This window comes from Myotis lucifugus, unplaced genomic scaffold (assembly GCF_000147115.1).
Source record: "Myotis lucifugus unplaced genomic scaffold, Myoluc2.0 scaffold_77, whole genome shotgun sequence".
In the NCBI taxonomy this organism is placed as follows: domain Eukaryota; kingdom Metazoa; phylum Chordata; class Mammalia; order Chiroptera; family Vespertilionidae; genus Myotis; species Myotis lucifugus.
Window position 1 is genome coordinate 121,448 of NW_005871125.1, and position 15,154 is coordinate 136,601.

The 15,154-nt window shown below is 43.8% G+C and overlaps 1 protein-coding gene across 3 annotated transcripts in view; it reads left to right on the forward strand.

The window, feature by feature from the left end:
• The window catches only part of SLCO5A1 (solute carrier organic anion transporter family member 5A1), a 91,455-nt gene extending 81,382 nt beyond the window's left edge, over positions 1-10,073 (forward strand). For 2 of the 3 annotated variants that reach the window (XM_014457451.2, XM_023755496.1), the window contains 4 exons: positions 2,279-2,438; positions 4,554-4,795; positions 6,999-7,063; positions 9,474-10,073. In XM_014457451.2, coding sequence (XP_014312937.1) covers positions 2,279-2,438; positions 4,554-4,795; positions 6,999-7,063; positions 9,474-9,931 — 925 coding nt within the window. In that variant the 3' untranslated portion in view covers positions 9,932-10,073. The remainder of the gene's footprint in view (positions 1-2,278; positions 2,439-4,553; positions 4,796-6,998; positions 7,064-9,473) is intronic. The other variant, XM_023755497.1, reaches the window with a different exon arrangement.
• The last annotated feature ends 5,081 nt before the right edge of the window (positions 10,074-15,154 follow it).

Genomic DNA, 15,154 nt, shown 5'->3' on the forward strand with positions numbered 1-15,154 from the left:
GTGATTATTAAAAGTGATTTTTTTTTAAAAACCAGCACAATATAAAGTGGATTAACTGTGTTGGCATCTTTGCCTTTCTGTGCCAGTATGGCCTTTTCCTCTCGTGACTTTTTCAGGAATGCCCACTTCTCTTTATTGCTATTTAAATTTGTCTTCCTTTTTGATTTTCTTAAGGCGTTTCATATGGTGTCATTTACTTGTATCAGACAACATGATCTTGTGAGAAAATCAAGCACATGCAAGGGTGACACAGGACTGTGCCTCTGGTCGCCTTCCTGTCGCCAGTGTGTTTTGAACATCTGTTGATAGTATCGTCACATTTCCTTCTTCTGAGTGGGCCTGCCCACAAAGGAGAGGTGTTTGGAGTCTGTGGCTGTCCTAAATGAATACAATGCACGCTGCTAAGAAGCAATTCCTTGTAACATCTAAGTAACAATAATAATAATAATAACCACAATGCATGGCTTTGAAGCCTGTCATTTTTAGTGACTAAGCGTGCTGGCGTATACAAGCTGTTTTATTTGGTCACGCTTGCGGTTAAGTTATTGAGGAACCAGTGAAGACAATAGTAATGCAGAATAGAATACTTTGCACGTGATACCAGTTGACATAGGACTACTTGGCTTAATAGGGTGTCACTTGGCTTCTCTGGACCTCTGTTTTATCACCTGTAGCGTGTGGTAGTGGGTCTCGAACAGGGTTTCCCAGCCTTAGCACTATTGAGATTTGGGCCAGTTAATTCTTCGTCGTGGGGGAGGGGCTGCTCTATATATTGTGGAATATTTAATAGCATCCCGGCCTCTACCCACTAGATGCCAATAGCATCCCCTTAGTTGTGACAAACAAAAATGCCCCCTCCCCCCCCCCCCCGGGAGGGGAAGAAAATTTGTCCCTGTGGAGGTCTAAAAAAAAATCACACTTTTAAAACCACATTTTAAATGTAAATTTTAAAATTGTATGATCCTAAGAGTTTGTGAACATAATAATTATCAACGTTGTGTGGTAAAATTTCTTCAGTGAAGTGACATTAATGAAGAACAGGGTTTATTTGACTTTTGCCTTTTCGAAGGCTTTCTTGATCAGGTTTAAACACTGCTATGAATTTGTCCCATTAAAATTTTAAGGCTCGGTTATCAAAGTATGAAAGAGGCCACGGGAGAAAAGCCTTGGAACAACAAATCTTCATGTTGAGAGATTAATACATATGGGTGGGCTGGGCGATGCTACTGGCCGAGTCATTAAAGATAATGACTATAGCGTAGAGCAGGCATTCCCAAATGTCTGTTGAGTATGTGGATGAGGAGTAGAGGGAGAGATGAATGAAGGATCTGCATGTGGCTTTGGAGAGCGTATGTCCTCCATGGCACCTACACGTGGTGGCCACAAAAGCAAAGGAGCGAGGCCACTGGGTGTGAACACTACAGACCCTTTCATTCTTCTGGGTCTCCCATGGGACCTGCTGCTTCTGCTCTTCCATAGCCATTTCCTTACACTTCTCTCCACGGCCCTGTATCCTTACTTGCCTTATTCTCCCTTTTGCATTGGTTGCCTGAATTGATTTTATTCGAGCTTTATGTATTGAATTACGGTATTTGACTCAGACATCATGGTCTCCTGAGAAAACAAAACCTACCACATTTGACTCAGCCTACATCTGGGCATTCCCTGAGGAAGGGCCTGTTTCATCCTTCTTCTCAGACCATTTGAATCAGACTAGTGATGTGATTCCTGACCTTTGAAGAAAAATCACTTCCTTTTGATTTTCTAAAGTCCCATGGCTTTCTTCGATAATTTATTCTAGAACAATGAAAGTTTTTGGCCAAAGGAACCTGTGTTGACAACTGTGATTGATGGATTCCATGTTTATGCAATCGTAATGATGTTATTGATTTGGCCCCAAGAAGTAATTCCTCCATTTTACAGTTAAAGGAATTGAGCGGATTTGTTGACATAGAATGAAGCGCCTAAGGTTAGAACTGCCGAGCCCAGATGTTGAGAACAGGTGCATAGCACCAAGGTGGAGGGTAGAATTGAGGCAGGATGGATAATTTGATACAAAAGTATTGAATCTGTGGTCCCAGAAAATTGTAACATTTTCCTTTATGTTTTGTTTTAAAGTTATAAAAATAATGGTCAAGAGTGGCCACTTCACAGTACCACAGCTTTGATTTAATGGGACTATTTTCTCTGAAATGGACAAGTGACTTGATCTCAAGCACTTTCCTGTCAGTTTTATTTTAGTAAATGTTGCTCACAATCTGCTTCTTTTCTCTCTTAGACCCTCTCTCACCATGCCTCATAGGAACCTGACTGGAAGCTGCAACGTTAACTGTGGTTGTAAGACACATGAGTATGAGCCCGTCTGTGGATCAGATGGAATTACATACTTTAACCCCTGTCTGGCTGGCTGTGTTAACAGTGGTAATCTTAGCACAGGGGTGAGTCTATGTCACAACTTCCTGTACTGTGGTTAATCCGACATCCTGTGATAAGGATGTGTGAGAAGTCAGAGGCAAACACATGACTTCAGTCTCCCCTTTTCAAGAAACTTCAAATAACCTACAAAATACCTCTGACACAAATCCAGAGGAAAGAAAATTATGCAATACATTATTTTTTCCCAGGGATGATTGGCACGTCTGGGGATTGCCCTTTGCTTCCACATCAGCTCTCTTCTACTTTGCATTTGGTGCCAACTCAGTGAAACTTGATAAGGTTGAGTGCTGGGCCTCTCATGTGGTCCTCGTGATGGATTTGAAGGTCAAGATGACCACACTGGTACTGACGGAAGAGAATAGGAATGTACCTCCCCTGCTGAGAGTCAGTGAAGATGAGCAGTGGCATTTTTCATAGATTATTGGTTCTGACTTTTTCTTCCCCCCTGCTCTCAGAGTAAAGATATTTCTGTCAGTTCAAGAATAGGCTATTTTGAGAATTCTCTTCCCTGTGAATTATAAATAGGCTGTAATGCTGTGGGGAAAGGTTTTCATATTCTACTCAGCTCCTTATCGAGCCTGGTTTCATTCTTCGCATAAAAACAGATTGTAGGAGGCTGGTGATAAGGGCTTCTCCCATTGACTGCACATTTCTGGAATGTCATATTTGGCTTCTGAGTTTTAAACTAGAGCAATAAATGGAGAATTCCTATTGCTGGCTCCCCATTATATGATTGGTGAGCGCCCGCGTGTCCCCAAGTTGAAAGAGACAAGGAGGTCTGTTCTTTTGGTGGCTAAGTCCTTCCCTGGGAGTGAGCCAGTCTCCTGGTGCACAGCCCTCATTCTTCCAAAGAGGCCAGCAGGCCTTGAGCTCAGACGGCCACAGAGCGTCCCATCTTCATATCTGTTCCGACTGCCTCTCTAAGTGACTGAGAGGTCATCGTGGCAGGGAATTTGGCTCAGCTCCATTCAGTAAAAGCAACATAATAGGCAAGAAGCTTAATTGGCTGTTTCATTGAAACACCTTTTTTAGTCCCTTGACTGAATGAAACAGCCAATGCTATCAATGTGCACAATGATTGGAACGGAAGTCCTTATGCGTGACCTGTTTTTACATAACAGGTATCTACTTCAGGTCCTACTCTGAGTTCAGGGTTATGCTGGGTTGAATGCTGGGCCTCTCATCTGTTCTCTGGTGAGCACAGTGTCCACAATAAAGTTAAAAGCAAACAAGCAAATAAAACAAGGCTCGGTTCCCGATTTTGAGGGTGTCTCATATTGAAGAGCCCAGGAGTTAAAGAGCAATGGACGCTGCATTTAATTAGGACAAAAAAAATGGGTGCACAAAATAGGAAAGCCCTAGCGTTGAGTGTAGAAAGCTTCTTAGAAAAGTTGAGGTTTAAACAATTTTGACCAGTGGATTTTCGTTTCGTTGGATGCACACTTTGCATCCCTATTAGCAATGAGGAAGACATTTCCAAGTAAACATTTTGCATTTTTAACCCCTTGAGTGCCAACCAATATCCTAGGAACTATGCTAAAATTGCCAAGGCATTTTTGCTGATTTTACAGCAGTTTAGGAAAAAAATTATGAATCGCAAGTTAATGAAGTTACATATTCAAAAACTTAAGGAAACCTTTACTACATTGACATATTTAGCAGTATCATCATCACTAATAAAAGCAGACTTAGACCTGGACGCCATTTCAAAGCTTTGATAGCGCTCCTGGCACTTTTGGCGAAAGACTGGAGGAGCGCGATCACGCTATCCGGCACTCCAGGGGTTAAAAACACTGGAGTTGCCCTGGCTGGGTGCTCAGTTGGCTGGAGCCCCCTGGCTGGGTGGCTCCGTTTGGTCCCATGCACCAAAAGGTTGCAGGTTTGATTCCTGGCGAGGGCACATACCTAGGTTGCTGGTTGGATCCCTGGTCGGGGTGCATATGGGAAGCAGCCAATCCATGTATTGCTCTCGCCTCGATGTTTCTCTCTCTCTCTCTCTTCCTCTCTCACTGGAGTTATTAGAGAGCATTTGAACTAAACTTTGTCTTAACATTCCTATGCTGAATTTTGCTTTTGATTGGCACACAACTAACTGAACTTCATTATCTGTCCCTCAGATAAGGAATTACACGGAATGCGCCTGTGTCCAAAGCCGGCAAGTGATCACCCCGCCCACCGTGGGGCAGCGCAGTCAGCTCCGGGTGGTTATCGTCAAAACCTATCTCAACGAGAACGGCTATGCCCTGTCTGGGAAGTGCAAGCGGGCCTGTAACACCCTCTTCCCGTTCTTAGTTTTTCTTTTCATAGTCACCTTCATCACAGCATGTGCCCAGCCATCAGCCATCATAGTGACGCTCAGGTGAGAACAGCATTCGACTTCTCAGCTGGGTTACATGCTCCCAGTTAGTGGCTTGAGGACATGATCCAGGGCCGGGTCGGGCGCACAGAGGAGAACAAAATTAGATCGCGCAGGAAAAGCACGCAGCTGTTTGCCCGGCAAACTTGGGAGACGTGAGTTTTGCCATGTCAGAAAGTGGGGGGAAGGTTGGACACTGCATTCTCTGGAACCTTCTTTAGGCGGATCGGTTCTATGTCTGTAGTTCAGTGTAACTTCTTCGGGTGCCTGGGGTTCCTGAAGATTCTGCACTAAAAGGTTCTCCTTGGGGAGCTGGAAGCCCCCACCGTGTTCGCTGCAAGAAGCCTGGCCCCAGAGGAGGCAGGGAAGCTGCTCGCTCCTGCCTACAGCAAACAATATTATCCCCAAGCCTGTAGACAGCTACCACCACCAGGGCCTCTGGCAGCTTCTGCTGGGCCTGCAGCTCTAACTGCTGACTCCATTCCTGTTACCATCATATAACATTCTGGAGTTTAGCAAGGAAAGGACAGACTGGAAAATGTAGTTTTTCCGTTCACGCGGTGCTTTCTTTGCCATCGTGTAGAAGCTTCTTTGCTTCTATGAGAATATGGAAGTTACCTTAACGGAAGTCCTATTCAACATGTTGACACTAGCGCATTCCAGTCAGCGGTTGGTATTTGCAGTTAAAGGCTGTGGTGGGCACAGGAAGGAGGGGGCAGCCGGCAGAAGCCAGGACACACCCACAGCAGCTTTAGGGGCTGTGGCTGCGGTGCATGAAGGAGTCAGGACAGGGAGCGAGTCCTTACTCTTCTTTCATCTCCTCCCTGGCTCTCCTGTTCCCCACGCTGCTGCTGGGCACCTGCTGGGAAGCTGCTGCAGAGACAGCATTCTTGGCAGCGCCCTGGGGCTGCTTGCCTGCATATTCTGCATGAGATGCCGAGTTAGCTGCTGCCCGGCCAATTCCTTCCTTGAAGGGTAGATGACAGCACACAAAGGCCTGCTGGTTTATTCACTCGGTGCCTCCAGCAGCACGCACTATGGAGTGGCAGCTACGTGTGCGGCGTTGGGCAAATGCTCTGAGGAAATGAAGAAGTTGGGGGAAGATGGATGAGTGCCCTGGTCCTTGGGGATTTTGCACTCCCTACCTAGGACCCACGTATATGGGATAGAAAGGCGAAGGTACTTCGTCATAAATAATACAAGTCATTCGTAGTCTTATTCTTTGACCTTTAATTCTACAGATGTTAAATAATCTGATTCTTTGACCTTTTATCCTGCAAGAGGTATTCAGCCAGCCAGATAATGACTGCCCAATTTATAGTGTTCATGGCAAGTCACCAGTTGGCATCTAACCCAAAACTTCAGAAAAGGAGCCCTTTAATCTTTGATAATTACAAAGTCACTAGATTCAAATCTTCCTGCCCTGTGGGAATTATTTGGAGCATAAGTTATAGGAAAAGAAGAAAAAATGAGGTGGTTGGAAAGGATTCATTATTTCTCTAATTTTTGACTTGTTCCCTGTGTATGTGTTAAATACACACACACATATATATTTAGATATATTTTTATTGATTTCAGAGAGGAAGGGAGAGGGAGAGAGAGATAGAAACATCAACGATGAGAAAGAATCATTGATTGGCTGTCTCCTGCACTCCCCTACTGGGGATTGAGCCCGAAAACCGGGCATGTGCCCAGACCGGGGAATCGAACAGGTGACCTCTTGGTTCATGGGTCAACACTCAACCACTGAGTCAGGCTGTTTTTGACTGTATAGTGTAAAACTTTTCTCTCTCTACTTTTCCTTGAGAAATTACGGGAGTAATTTTCAGACTACATACCATGCAGGAAAGTGCAGGCAAAGAGAGGATAAGTGTAGTAATTAAGATAAAATGCTTTCTGTATTTAACAGAACTGATTTGGGAAGCCCAGTTAGAGCCACCTCTGTACCTTCAGTCCTGACCCTGTGGCCCGTCCATCAGTACTAATATAGAAACGATTAGAGTACATTGGAATTGCTTGGGTGTCTTCATTGGGGGCACCTTTATTCACTGGTTTAGCCATCAGCAGTCTTGCTTGCTTATTATTAATAATTCTAGAACATTAAACATCTCTCTGGCCCCTGGCCCTGCACTAAGCAGGTTTGATTTGACAGTCATTTTCTCATGGCCACAATTTTGATATGTTTCTTTCTTTCCCTTCACCTTAGGTCCGTAGAAGATGAGGAGAGACCTTTTGCTCTGGGAATGCAATTTGTTTTATTGCGAACGCTTGGTATGTCCCTCAATTTCCGTGTGCCTCTTAGTTCCTCTTTGCAGGTGGCATGTTCTCCCTGCCCTTTAACATGGCAGGCCAAGTCATTTGTTGATGTTGTAGTAGCGAGGAAGTTACAGGTTAGTGGTAAGGGCACATGTTCCTGAATTTCTGATTTGAACTAAAAGCTGACCAGTTCTGTTATTTGATGAAACGAAACCAAAGCAACTTGAGGTCAGCTCCTTTTTCACTCTGAACATAAACGTGGGCTAAATTCCCCAGAGAATTTTGTACTGTAAGAAATATTGAACCAAGCGGTCATGATGGGCTTAGGATTCTGGTGTTTTTGTCCGTTTATGGCTTTTTAGCATGAAAGTGATGGAAGGTGGTACTCTTTTTGTTTGCGAAAATTCCCATTTCTTCATTCCAGTAATTTTATTGGATTGGGCAAAGAGTGTACCTATCAAGTTTTCTGAGGAAAAGAAAGAAAATATTCTAAAAAGATGCCCAAATGGACATACAGGGACTGCCCTTGCCTGATTACCAGGAGGAGCTCCTTAGTGCCGTGTTGACGTGGGAAGTCGCTGAGCTCACTTGGGCATGAAGAATATTGTTCTGATTTTTCCAAACACAGCGTCACCCTGTGATGTCTTGGGACAATGCACGGGAAATAGCGTGTGAAGTAGTCCATTCCCTTGATCAATTTCAATGTATGTTTAATTGACTTCCTCATCACCAGGCATATTTTCTTTCTTAAGTGGAAGTCTGATTTTCTACAGCTGTTATTTCCCCCCCGTAATCAGTATCATTGTCCACAGAAACACAAAAAATTTTTTCTGATTCAAATTTGTTATTTCAGTTTTGAAAGGTGAGACATTTTAAAATGGCATCATCTGACCCTTTGACAGTTTAATCCTGTCTGGAATTTTCCATTTGTCCCATGTTGTGGTTGATGGCCCAAGAGTGAGCACTTTCCAGGGAACCTTACGGGCCTCTTGCTGGTTGTATTCAATGAGTGGCTTGTTTTGTGGTATCAATAAGACGTTGAAGGTACCATTTTTTCAAAGCATGCTGGTTAAAGGAAATTCTGCCATACTTTGACATAGTTAAGAAGTATGCCTTATGCTTTTCTTTGAAAACTAAAGTTATTTTCAAAGAAGGAAATTTATTTAGCAAAGGGGTAGTTGAAAAGGAAAAGAAAAAAGAAAATAGTCCCTCCCTTTTTGCTGGCCTGTCTCTGATGCCCTGAAGGTGGGGTGATTGGACCTGGATGTGGAGGTAAAGGTGGGTTAACAGATGGACCGTGGAAGAGCAGGAGTGAGAACATTTCAGGCATTTATTATTTAATTCAACCTTAACTTAAGTTCTATTCATTATTTTTTTTAAAAAAGTACTGTTTGGCCAATTTCCATTTCCCCAAATTCCGAAGCAAAATGAAAAGTTTAAGTATTTAAAAATGTTAAATTTTAATTATAGCAAATATACCCCTTTTTAAATGAACACAAGGTATTTAAAAATGTATCACCCACAGCCCCTGGGCTATTAGCCCACCTGTCCTCTCTCCCTCCCTCCGTCTTCTCTTCCCTCCCCCCTTGCTCCTACCCTCCCATTGCTTCCTTCTATCAGCTCTTATTGAGGATCCACGGGAGGCAAAGAATAAAAGGCACGGCCCCCACCATCAGGGAGCTTATGGGTAACAGATGTGCAAACAGTGTGACTACCGTGTGATAGTTGAAAAATGGAGGCATACACAAAGGCAGTGGGATGTAGTGGCGTCTGAGTGGGTCAGGAATTTAAAGGAGGGGTGGGCTTCGAACGGTGAACAAGTCGGGGATGGGGACACATTCCGGCAAGGGGAGGGACGTGTGATGAAGGCACGGGTGTCTACCTACTTGGGTAGACGTTCTTTCTTACGGGATTAACGAATGGCTCCCAAATGAAGTTACTACTACTCATCACAGATGTTTCCTGAGCTTCAGAGATGAATTTTACGCCTTCGTCATTTCTATACCCCAAGTGCCTTTATAAAGTTGTCATTTAATACTAAAACCCAAGAACTCACTGTACTGAATTTTAGTGGATCATAAAGACTTCCGCTATAGCCTCTTGAGCAGTTAATGACAAAATCGGATTTTTAAAAGGATTCCCAAATTGCATTTTTAGCAATAGACATTTTTATGACCCCAAAAATCAATAGCACATTCTGACTGAATTGCAAACTGGAAGATATAAAGTATCAACAATTCAGTAAACATTTCTATAGTAAGTATATTGTAAGGCGTGGCATACATTTAACAAAATCAAGTAACACAAGAAAACCGCTCCCCTCTCCTGGGTTCCGAACACACAGAGCACTTGGCTGATTCACGGATCTGTTTTATCCGATGTGCTAAATATGTTTCTTCTCCTTTCTCCCCCTCCGCCCCTCCAGCATACATTCCCACCCCGATCTATTTTGGAGCAGTTATTGACACCACCTGCATGCTCTGGCAACAGGAATGCGGAGTGCAAGGCTCTTGCTGGGAGTACAATGTGACATCGTTTCGCTTTGTCTATTTTGGCCTGGCAGCCGGCCTCAAGTTCGTGGGCTTTATCTTTATTTTTCTGGCCTGGTACTCCATCAAATACAAGGAGGACGCGCTGCAGAGGCAGAGGTGGCGGGAGTTCCCCCTGGGCACTGTGAGTGAGCTGGTGGGCCACCCCGACGGCGCGGAGAAGTATGCCCGGACCAGGTCCTGCCCGGCTTTCGGCACGCAGGGGGAATTCCACGAAGAGACTCGTCTGCGAAAAGGGATCCAATGCACAGCACAGACCTACCCGGGACCCTTCCCAGAAGCAATAAGTTCCTCCCCGGACCCGGGGCTGGAGGAGAGCCCTGTTGCCCTGTAGCCTCCCGCCTGACGCTTGAAAATGGAAGACTTTAGTTTTTTTGTTGGTTGAGTTGAATATTGGCGACTTGAGAAACACCCGTGCCTTCTTTTCTTTCTTTCCCTTTTTAAGCTCTAAAGACACAATCCTCAAACGAACAAAACTCAGTCTACACAGCCACTGTTGATTGAGGGCTGGATACCTCAACCAGACTGAGAAACCTTCCCGCCTTCGCTCCAAGAAGGAGGAGCTTCGAAAGACTTGGTACCCTGTCCGCTATGTTAGTTTCACCCTCGTGTACCAATAGGGTATAAGGCCAAGGCCCATGGTTAACCAAATCACGGAAGTGTAAAGGCGGTGCATCTCATTAGCATACACTCCACACAAAGGTGAGCTTGACCTTGGCCTTGCATTTACAAATCAACGGTTTTTTAGATCTGAACACCTACTGTGAGTTCTGCTACAAAGCACAAATGAACTTGCCTCAACTATGCAATTTGATCGGGAAAATGTAAGTGCAGCATGTTACTCTTGCTTTCAGAGACTAAAGCAGATATGTTTTTGAAAAGAGGGAGCTTGACTTTCCTTAAAGTACTGTTAATAGCATTTTAGGTCACAGCAGACTTATAAATCAGGTAGGATTTTTCAAATGCTTCAAAGGAACTATATGCATTGGGTGATAAAAGGAAAAGCTACTTCGTTTCATGAAACACATTCTCTTTTAGTCTGTGTGCCCCCATCATAAGGTAGTTAAGAAGGCTGCAAAATCATCGGATAGTTTGAATATAAACTCCAATATTCCTTCATCAGGGGCTTTAAAACTAGTGTGCTAAACAATATGGCTAGAAACCGTAATTTGAGATGCATAATAAGGAAAGAAACTCATGGCTTTCTCATCCAAAAAAAGAAAAAAAATTGCTGCAGAAATTCTTTTACCTCTTAAGGACCCACATAAGGATAGTTAGAAATTGTAAACTTGACACTCAAAATAGTTGGAAAAGGAATTTCAGAGACGTAAGATTGAGTGCCACCCGATCATTTTAGTTATCTGCCTGGAAACACTAGCAAATCTGTATTCTTCTCTTTCTATGTGCAGAAAATTGCTATGGTTGCTACTGAGATTGAGTCATTAAACCAGGAAAGCCATACTTACCTGTATGGAAATCACCTTGAATACAGGAGGAGAGAGATCTGGGAGCCGGACCTAGAATATGATCCTAAATAATGATTGAGAAATACAAAATAAACTGGTCTATCCTACTGAACCCAGCTTTATCAGGGTTACAATCATTTTACACCAACCTTTGACTCCTCCCTGCTGTGACCTCCCGGGAATGATCTCAGAGAGGACTTGTCTGTTCCTTTGGGTTCATTACCCATGATCCTTCCCAGCACACCACTTCAACTTAGGTGCCACCCAGAATGCCTCCTCCATGGTTCTTCAGGCAGATGCCTCCGACAGCACTATGGACTGATGGTAAGTGAACTCGTGAGGGCTGGCTGCTCAGAGAAAGAATCCTGACAACTCAGATTTAGGCGGGACTGCGAGGTCCAAATACCAATATCACTGTTTCTGCCAAGGATCCTGGGCTCACGTAGGGCTAATCTGGGAAATGGTTTCTTGCCTGGTTTATACTCTTCCTCAGAAGGAATGTGATTGACAGAACTGTCCCATGATTCAGACGTCTTGCCCTCTATCGTTGGCCGCCCCATGGGGTTGTGTGAGTATTTCTGGGCGCAGGGATGTTTTCCTCTCTACCCTAATGGCATCCGTCCAATGGTTCTCTTGGTTGCATGCAGTTTGTGGAGAGGGTTATCACTGTCGGACTGAATCATGCCTCCAAGGGGCAGAGCCAGTGCTCAGTGGCCAGGACTTCCCGTTGAGCAGTCTTGTGTGACTAAGTCTTAGAACCACTGTTGCCTATAGATACACTGGTGTCCGTCAAACTTTAGTCAACATGGTGCATATGGAAGGTCTTTGGAAAATATTGCTGATTAACCCAGTGTCTGCTCTGGGGCCTCAGGTTCCCCCTTACCCTCTACGGAAAATCTTTGAGCCTTTGGAAGAGAAAGTTTCCTTTTGTGTTGGAGCTAAAGATAGGTTGGGGAAAGAGAGGTAGTGTTTCCGTAATTTCCCTCTGTTCATTAAGAAACTGGCCGAAACCGGTTTGGCTCAGTGGATAGAGCGTCGGCCTGCGGATTGAAGGGTCCCAGGTTCGATTCCGGTCAAGGGCATGTACCTGGGTTGCGGGCACATCTCCAGTGGGAGATGTGCAGGAGGCAGCTGGTCGATGTTTCTCTCTCATCGATGTTTCTAACTCTCTATCTCTCTCCCTTCCTCTCTGTAAAAAATCAATAAAATATATTTTTTAAAAAAAAAAAAAGAAACTGTACTGAGAAAACATTGGTGGGATGACACTTTTTTGTAGCTAAGAGGATATGTCCCCCCACTGTTACAGTTTCTCTCTTCTTGGTTGGCTATTTTGAAAAGGAGCCGCTCTCAGAACTCCAGGATAGGGAATGATGGAGTCCAGTATAATTAGAGAGCTGCTCCTCCATTCTTGACCTTGAACTGTCGTCCAGTTCAGCAATCGATGACTGGGTGCAAGTTCTTTCTCTCGGGCACCAGGCATGGGAATTGCCATTTGCCACTCTGTGAGTCCTTTGGGTTTGATTCGGCCAGAGTTCAAAGAAGTTAGCATGAGTCACACATCACAATGTTAATATTGTGCTGCCTTAAGTCTCTGATGCTGATAACTGGCAAGTGTATCATTAATGTGTTGTTGGTGAGTGTAGAATAAGTAGTAAAAATCATGGTGGATTGAAGTCTTGGAATATGTACCAAGTAAAAGTTGTCCCCAAAATGGTTTGGGCTCTGGTAGCATCACTGAAATATTATGTAGTCAACTGAAGTGATTATTTTATAGACACCATTTAATTGTGTATATGAGGTTCTTATATGCTTGTTAATAAATTGTCTGTTACTTTGTAGTCCTATTATAAGTTTAATTGCCACCCTCCATGAGCTTAAGCTTATAATAACTTGCTTTGGAAAAAGGTCATCTTATTCCTTCATAAACTCTATAGATTAATCTATTATTTGGCTTTAATATGCAAATATAGTATCCTTGACTCTAGCCTATTAATTTAGAAAGCCCCAGAGGATATGTGGGGGTTGGAGCACATTGTTTGAAATCCTGATCCTTTATCAGTGGCTTTAATTCTTGAAAAACAGTCAAAAGTCATTCAGAACCAAGGTGGGGGAAGAAAGGAGGAGCAGAGAGGACACAAATTAGCATTTGTTGAGTGTTGGCGTATTTGCAGAGACTTAATATACATCATTCATGTAATCCTCTTAATAACTTTGAAAGATAGCTATGTTCTGTTTTGTTGTTGTTATTATTAAAACAGATCATGAAAACTGAGGCTCTGAGAGGTAAAGGGAGTGACCGGTTGAGGACGGTCGAGTGGGCATTTGTGGAAACCCTCCCGTGTGCCCAGGAGGCGTGGGAGAGCCCAAGCCCAGGGTGGCAGCCAATTCTACCTTGTGATTTCGTGTGTCAGGGCTCAGCTGCAGGCTTCTCTCGCGGTGGCTCACTTCTTACACGACGTAATGCATATCAGTTTTGGTTAACAGAGGTAAGTTGTGACTAGACGAGAGTGAGGTAAATCATTTTAGTTTTTGACATGTTACTGTTTCTGAAGAGTAGAGAAGTTGTTATTTCTTTGCATAACATAGAAAAAGGTCTGTGGAAAACATTAAAATTTAATGTTCAGATCTGCAAGGTAAATTTACATTAATTTAGCTAAGTGTTATACTCAATTATTTTGTCCTAACATACCTCAAGTATTTATTTCTAGTATTTAATATAGAACAAACCACTATTGGTGGCAACGTTGTGTCTCAGTAGAGTTTCTGAAATGAAACATGAGGAAGGGAGGTTCAGACTGACGGAATCTGAGCTTTGTGGATTTCAGGGGTATGCTTTTCCACCCCTCTTTCAGGATATTAACATTTCCATTTGGATTTTTTTTTTTTTTGTGAAAATTGGTTTAAGTTCCCTAATAAAAGGTTTAAATGAACATATAGTAGTACAAAGTGTTACACGTGAAGCGAACATATACAGAACATTATATGTAATATACCAAACCATCGTCTGGTTGTGACCGCCAAGGTGCAGTGCCAAACAGGAGCAGGCATGGGAAGTGCAGCCCCAGAGAAGGGAGGAGCCTGGCGGAGGTGAGGGCAGCCCTCCGTTCTCACCGCCCACCAAGAAGCTCTTCCTCAGTCGCAGTTTCAGCTTGCATTCCTTGCGGGGCTTGGGGCCGGAACATTGCCTTTGGGAGCTGGCTATGTGTCAGCCATAGGGGCACCAGGGGAGAAGCTTCGTAGTTTGAATAGACCTGAAACATTGGTGGAAATCCTCGCGGGTGCCCAGGAGGCGTGGAGAGCCCAAGCCTAGGGTGGTGGCCAATTCTACTTGGTGATTTTGTGTGTTCGTAGAACATCCTCGGTGGCACAGAAACTCGAACATAACTAGTGATGTATTGGTGCACAACTGAGTATTCTCAGTAGCAGGTAGACATCACAATACGGTGTAATCCCAGCATTGCCTACTCTGCAGGTTTGCCGGTTCTCTGTTATGCAGACCAGTTGGTGGCCTTTACACGTGTTTGTGTTTTCTCTGTCGGGCCAACCAAGGGAGTGCCAGGGCTGACCGTGAAGTCAGCGGCCTTGAGCACTTTACATCTTTTCTGTGTTCTCTTCTTTCCCCATCTCCCAGGATGCTGCTAGCCGTGTCCATCCCAGACTTCTCGCTACAATGGAATCCGATCTGTGTGTGTTATTTTAAGCATTTTTACTCAGCCCTAAGAAGGGCCAAATATGAGGAAGTCCCTCCCTGGGTATTCGCTTTGGCAACGTTAAAAAAAATGCCTTGGTGCTAGAAGTATTTGATGACGCATGCTCACCACAAAAACACACCACTGAATCCACGGTGTTTCATTGATAAGGGACTGCATGCGCTTTGCTTCTGAAACTCTGAACTTCCCGGAAACAAACACTCATTACTCTCGTCACTTCATTTAATCCCTGAACTTGACGTTGCAAAAATGAAGGGTGTAAGGGGGAAATCTTTTTTTCTATAAAAACTCAGTGCTTTTGATATTTATTTTAGCAAGAATAATCAGATGCTAAAAATAATTTCCGAGAGAGGAGAAAAATATTTCAGATAATCTTTTCTT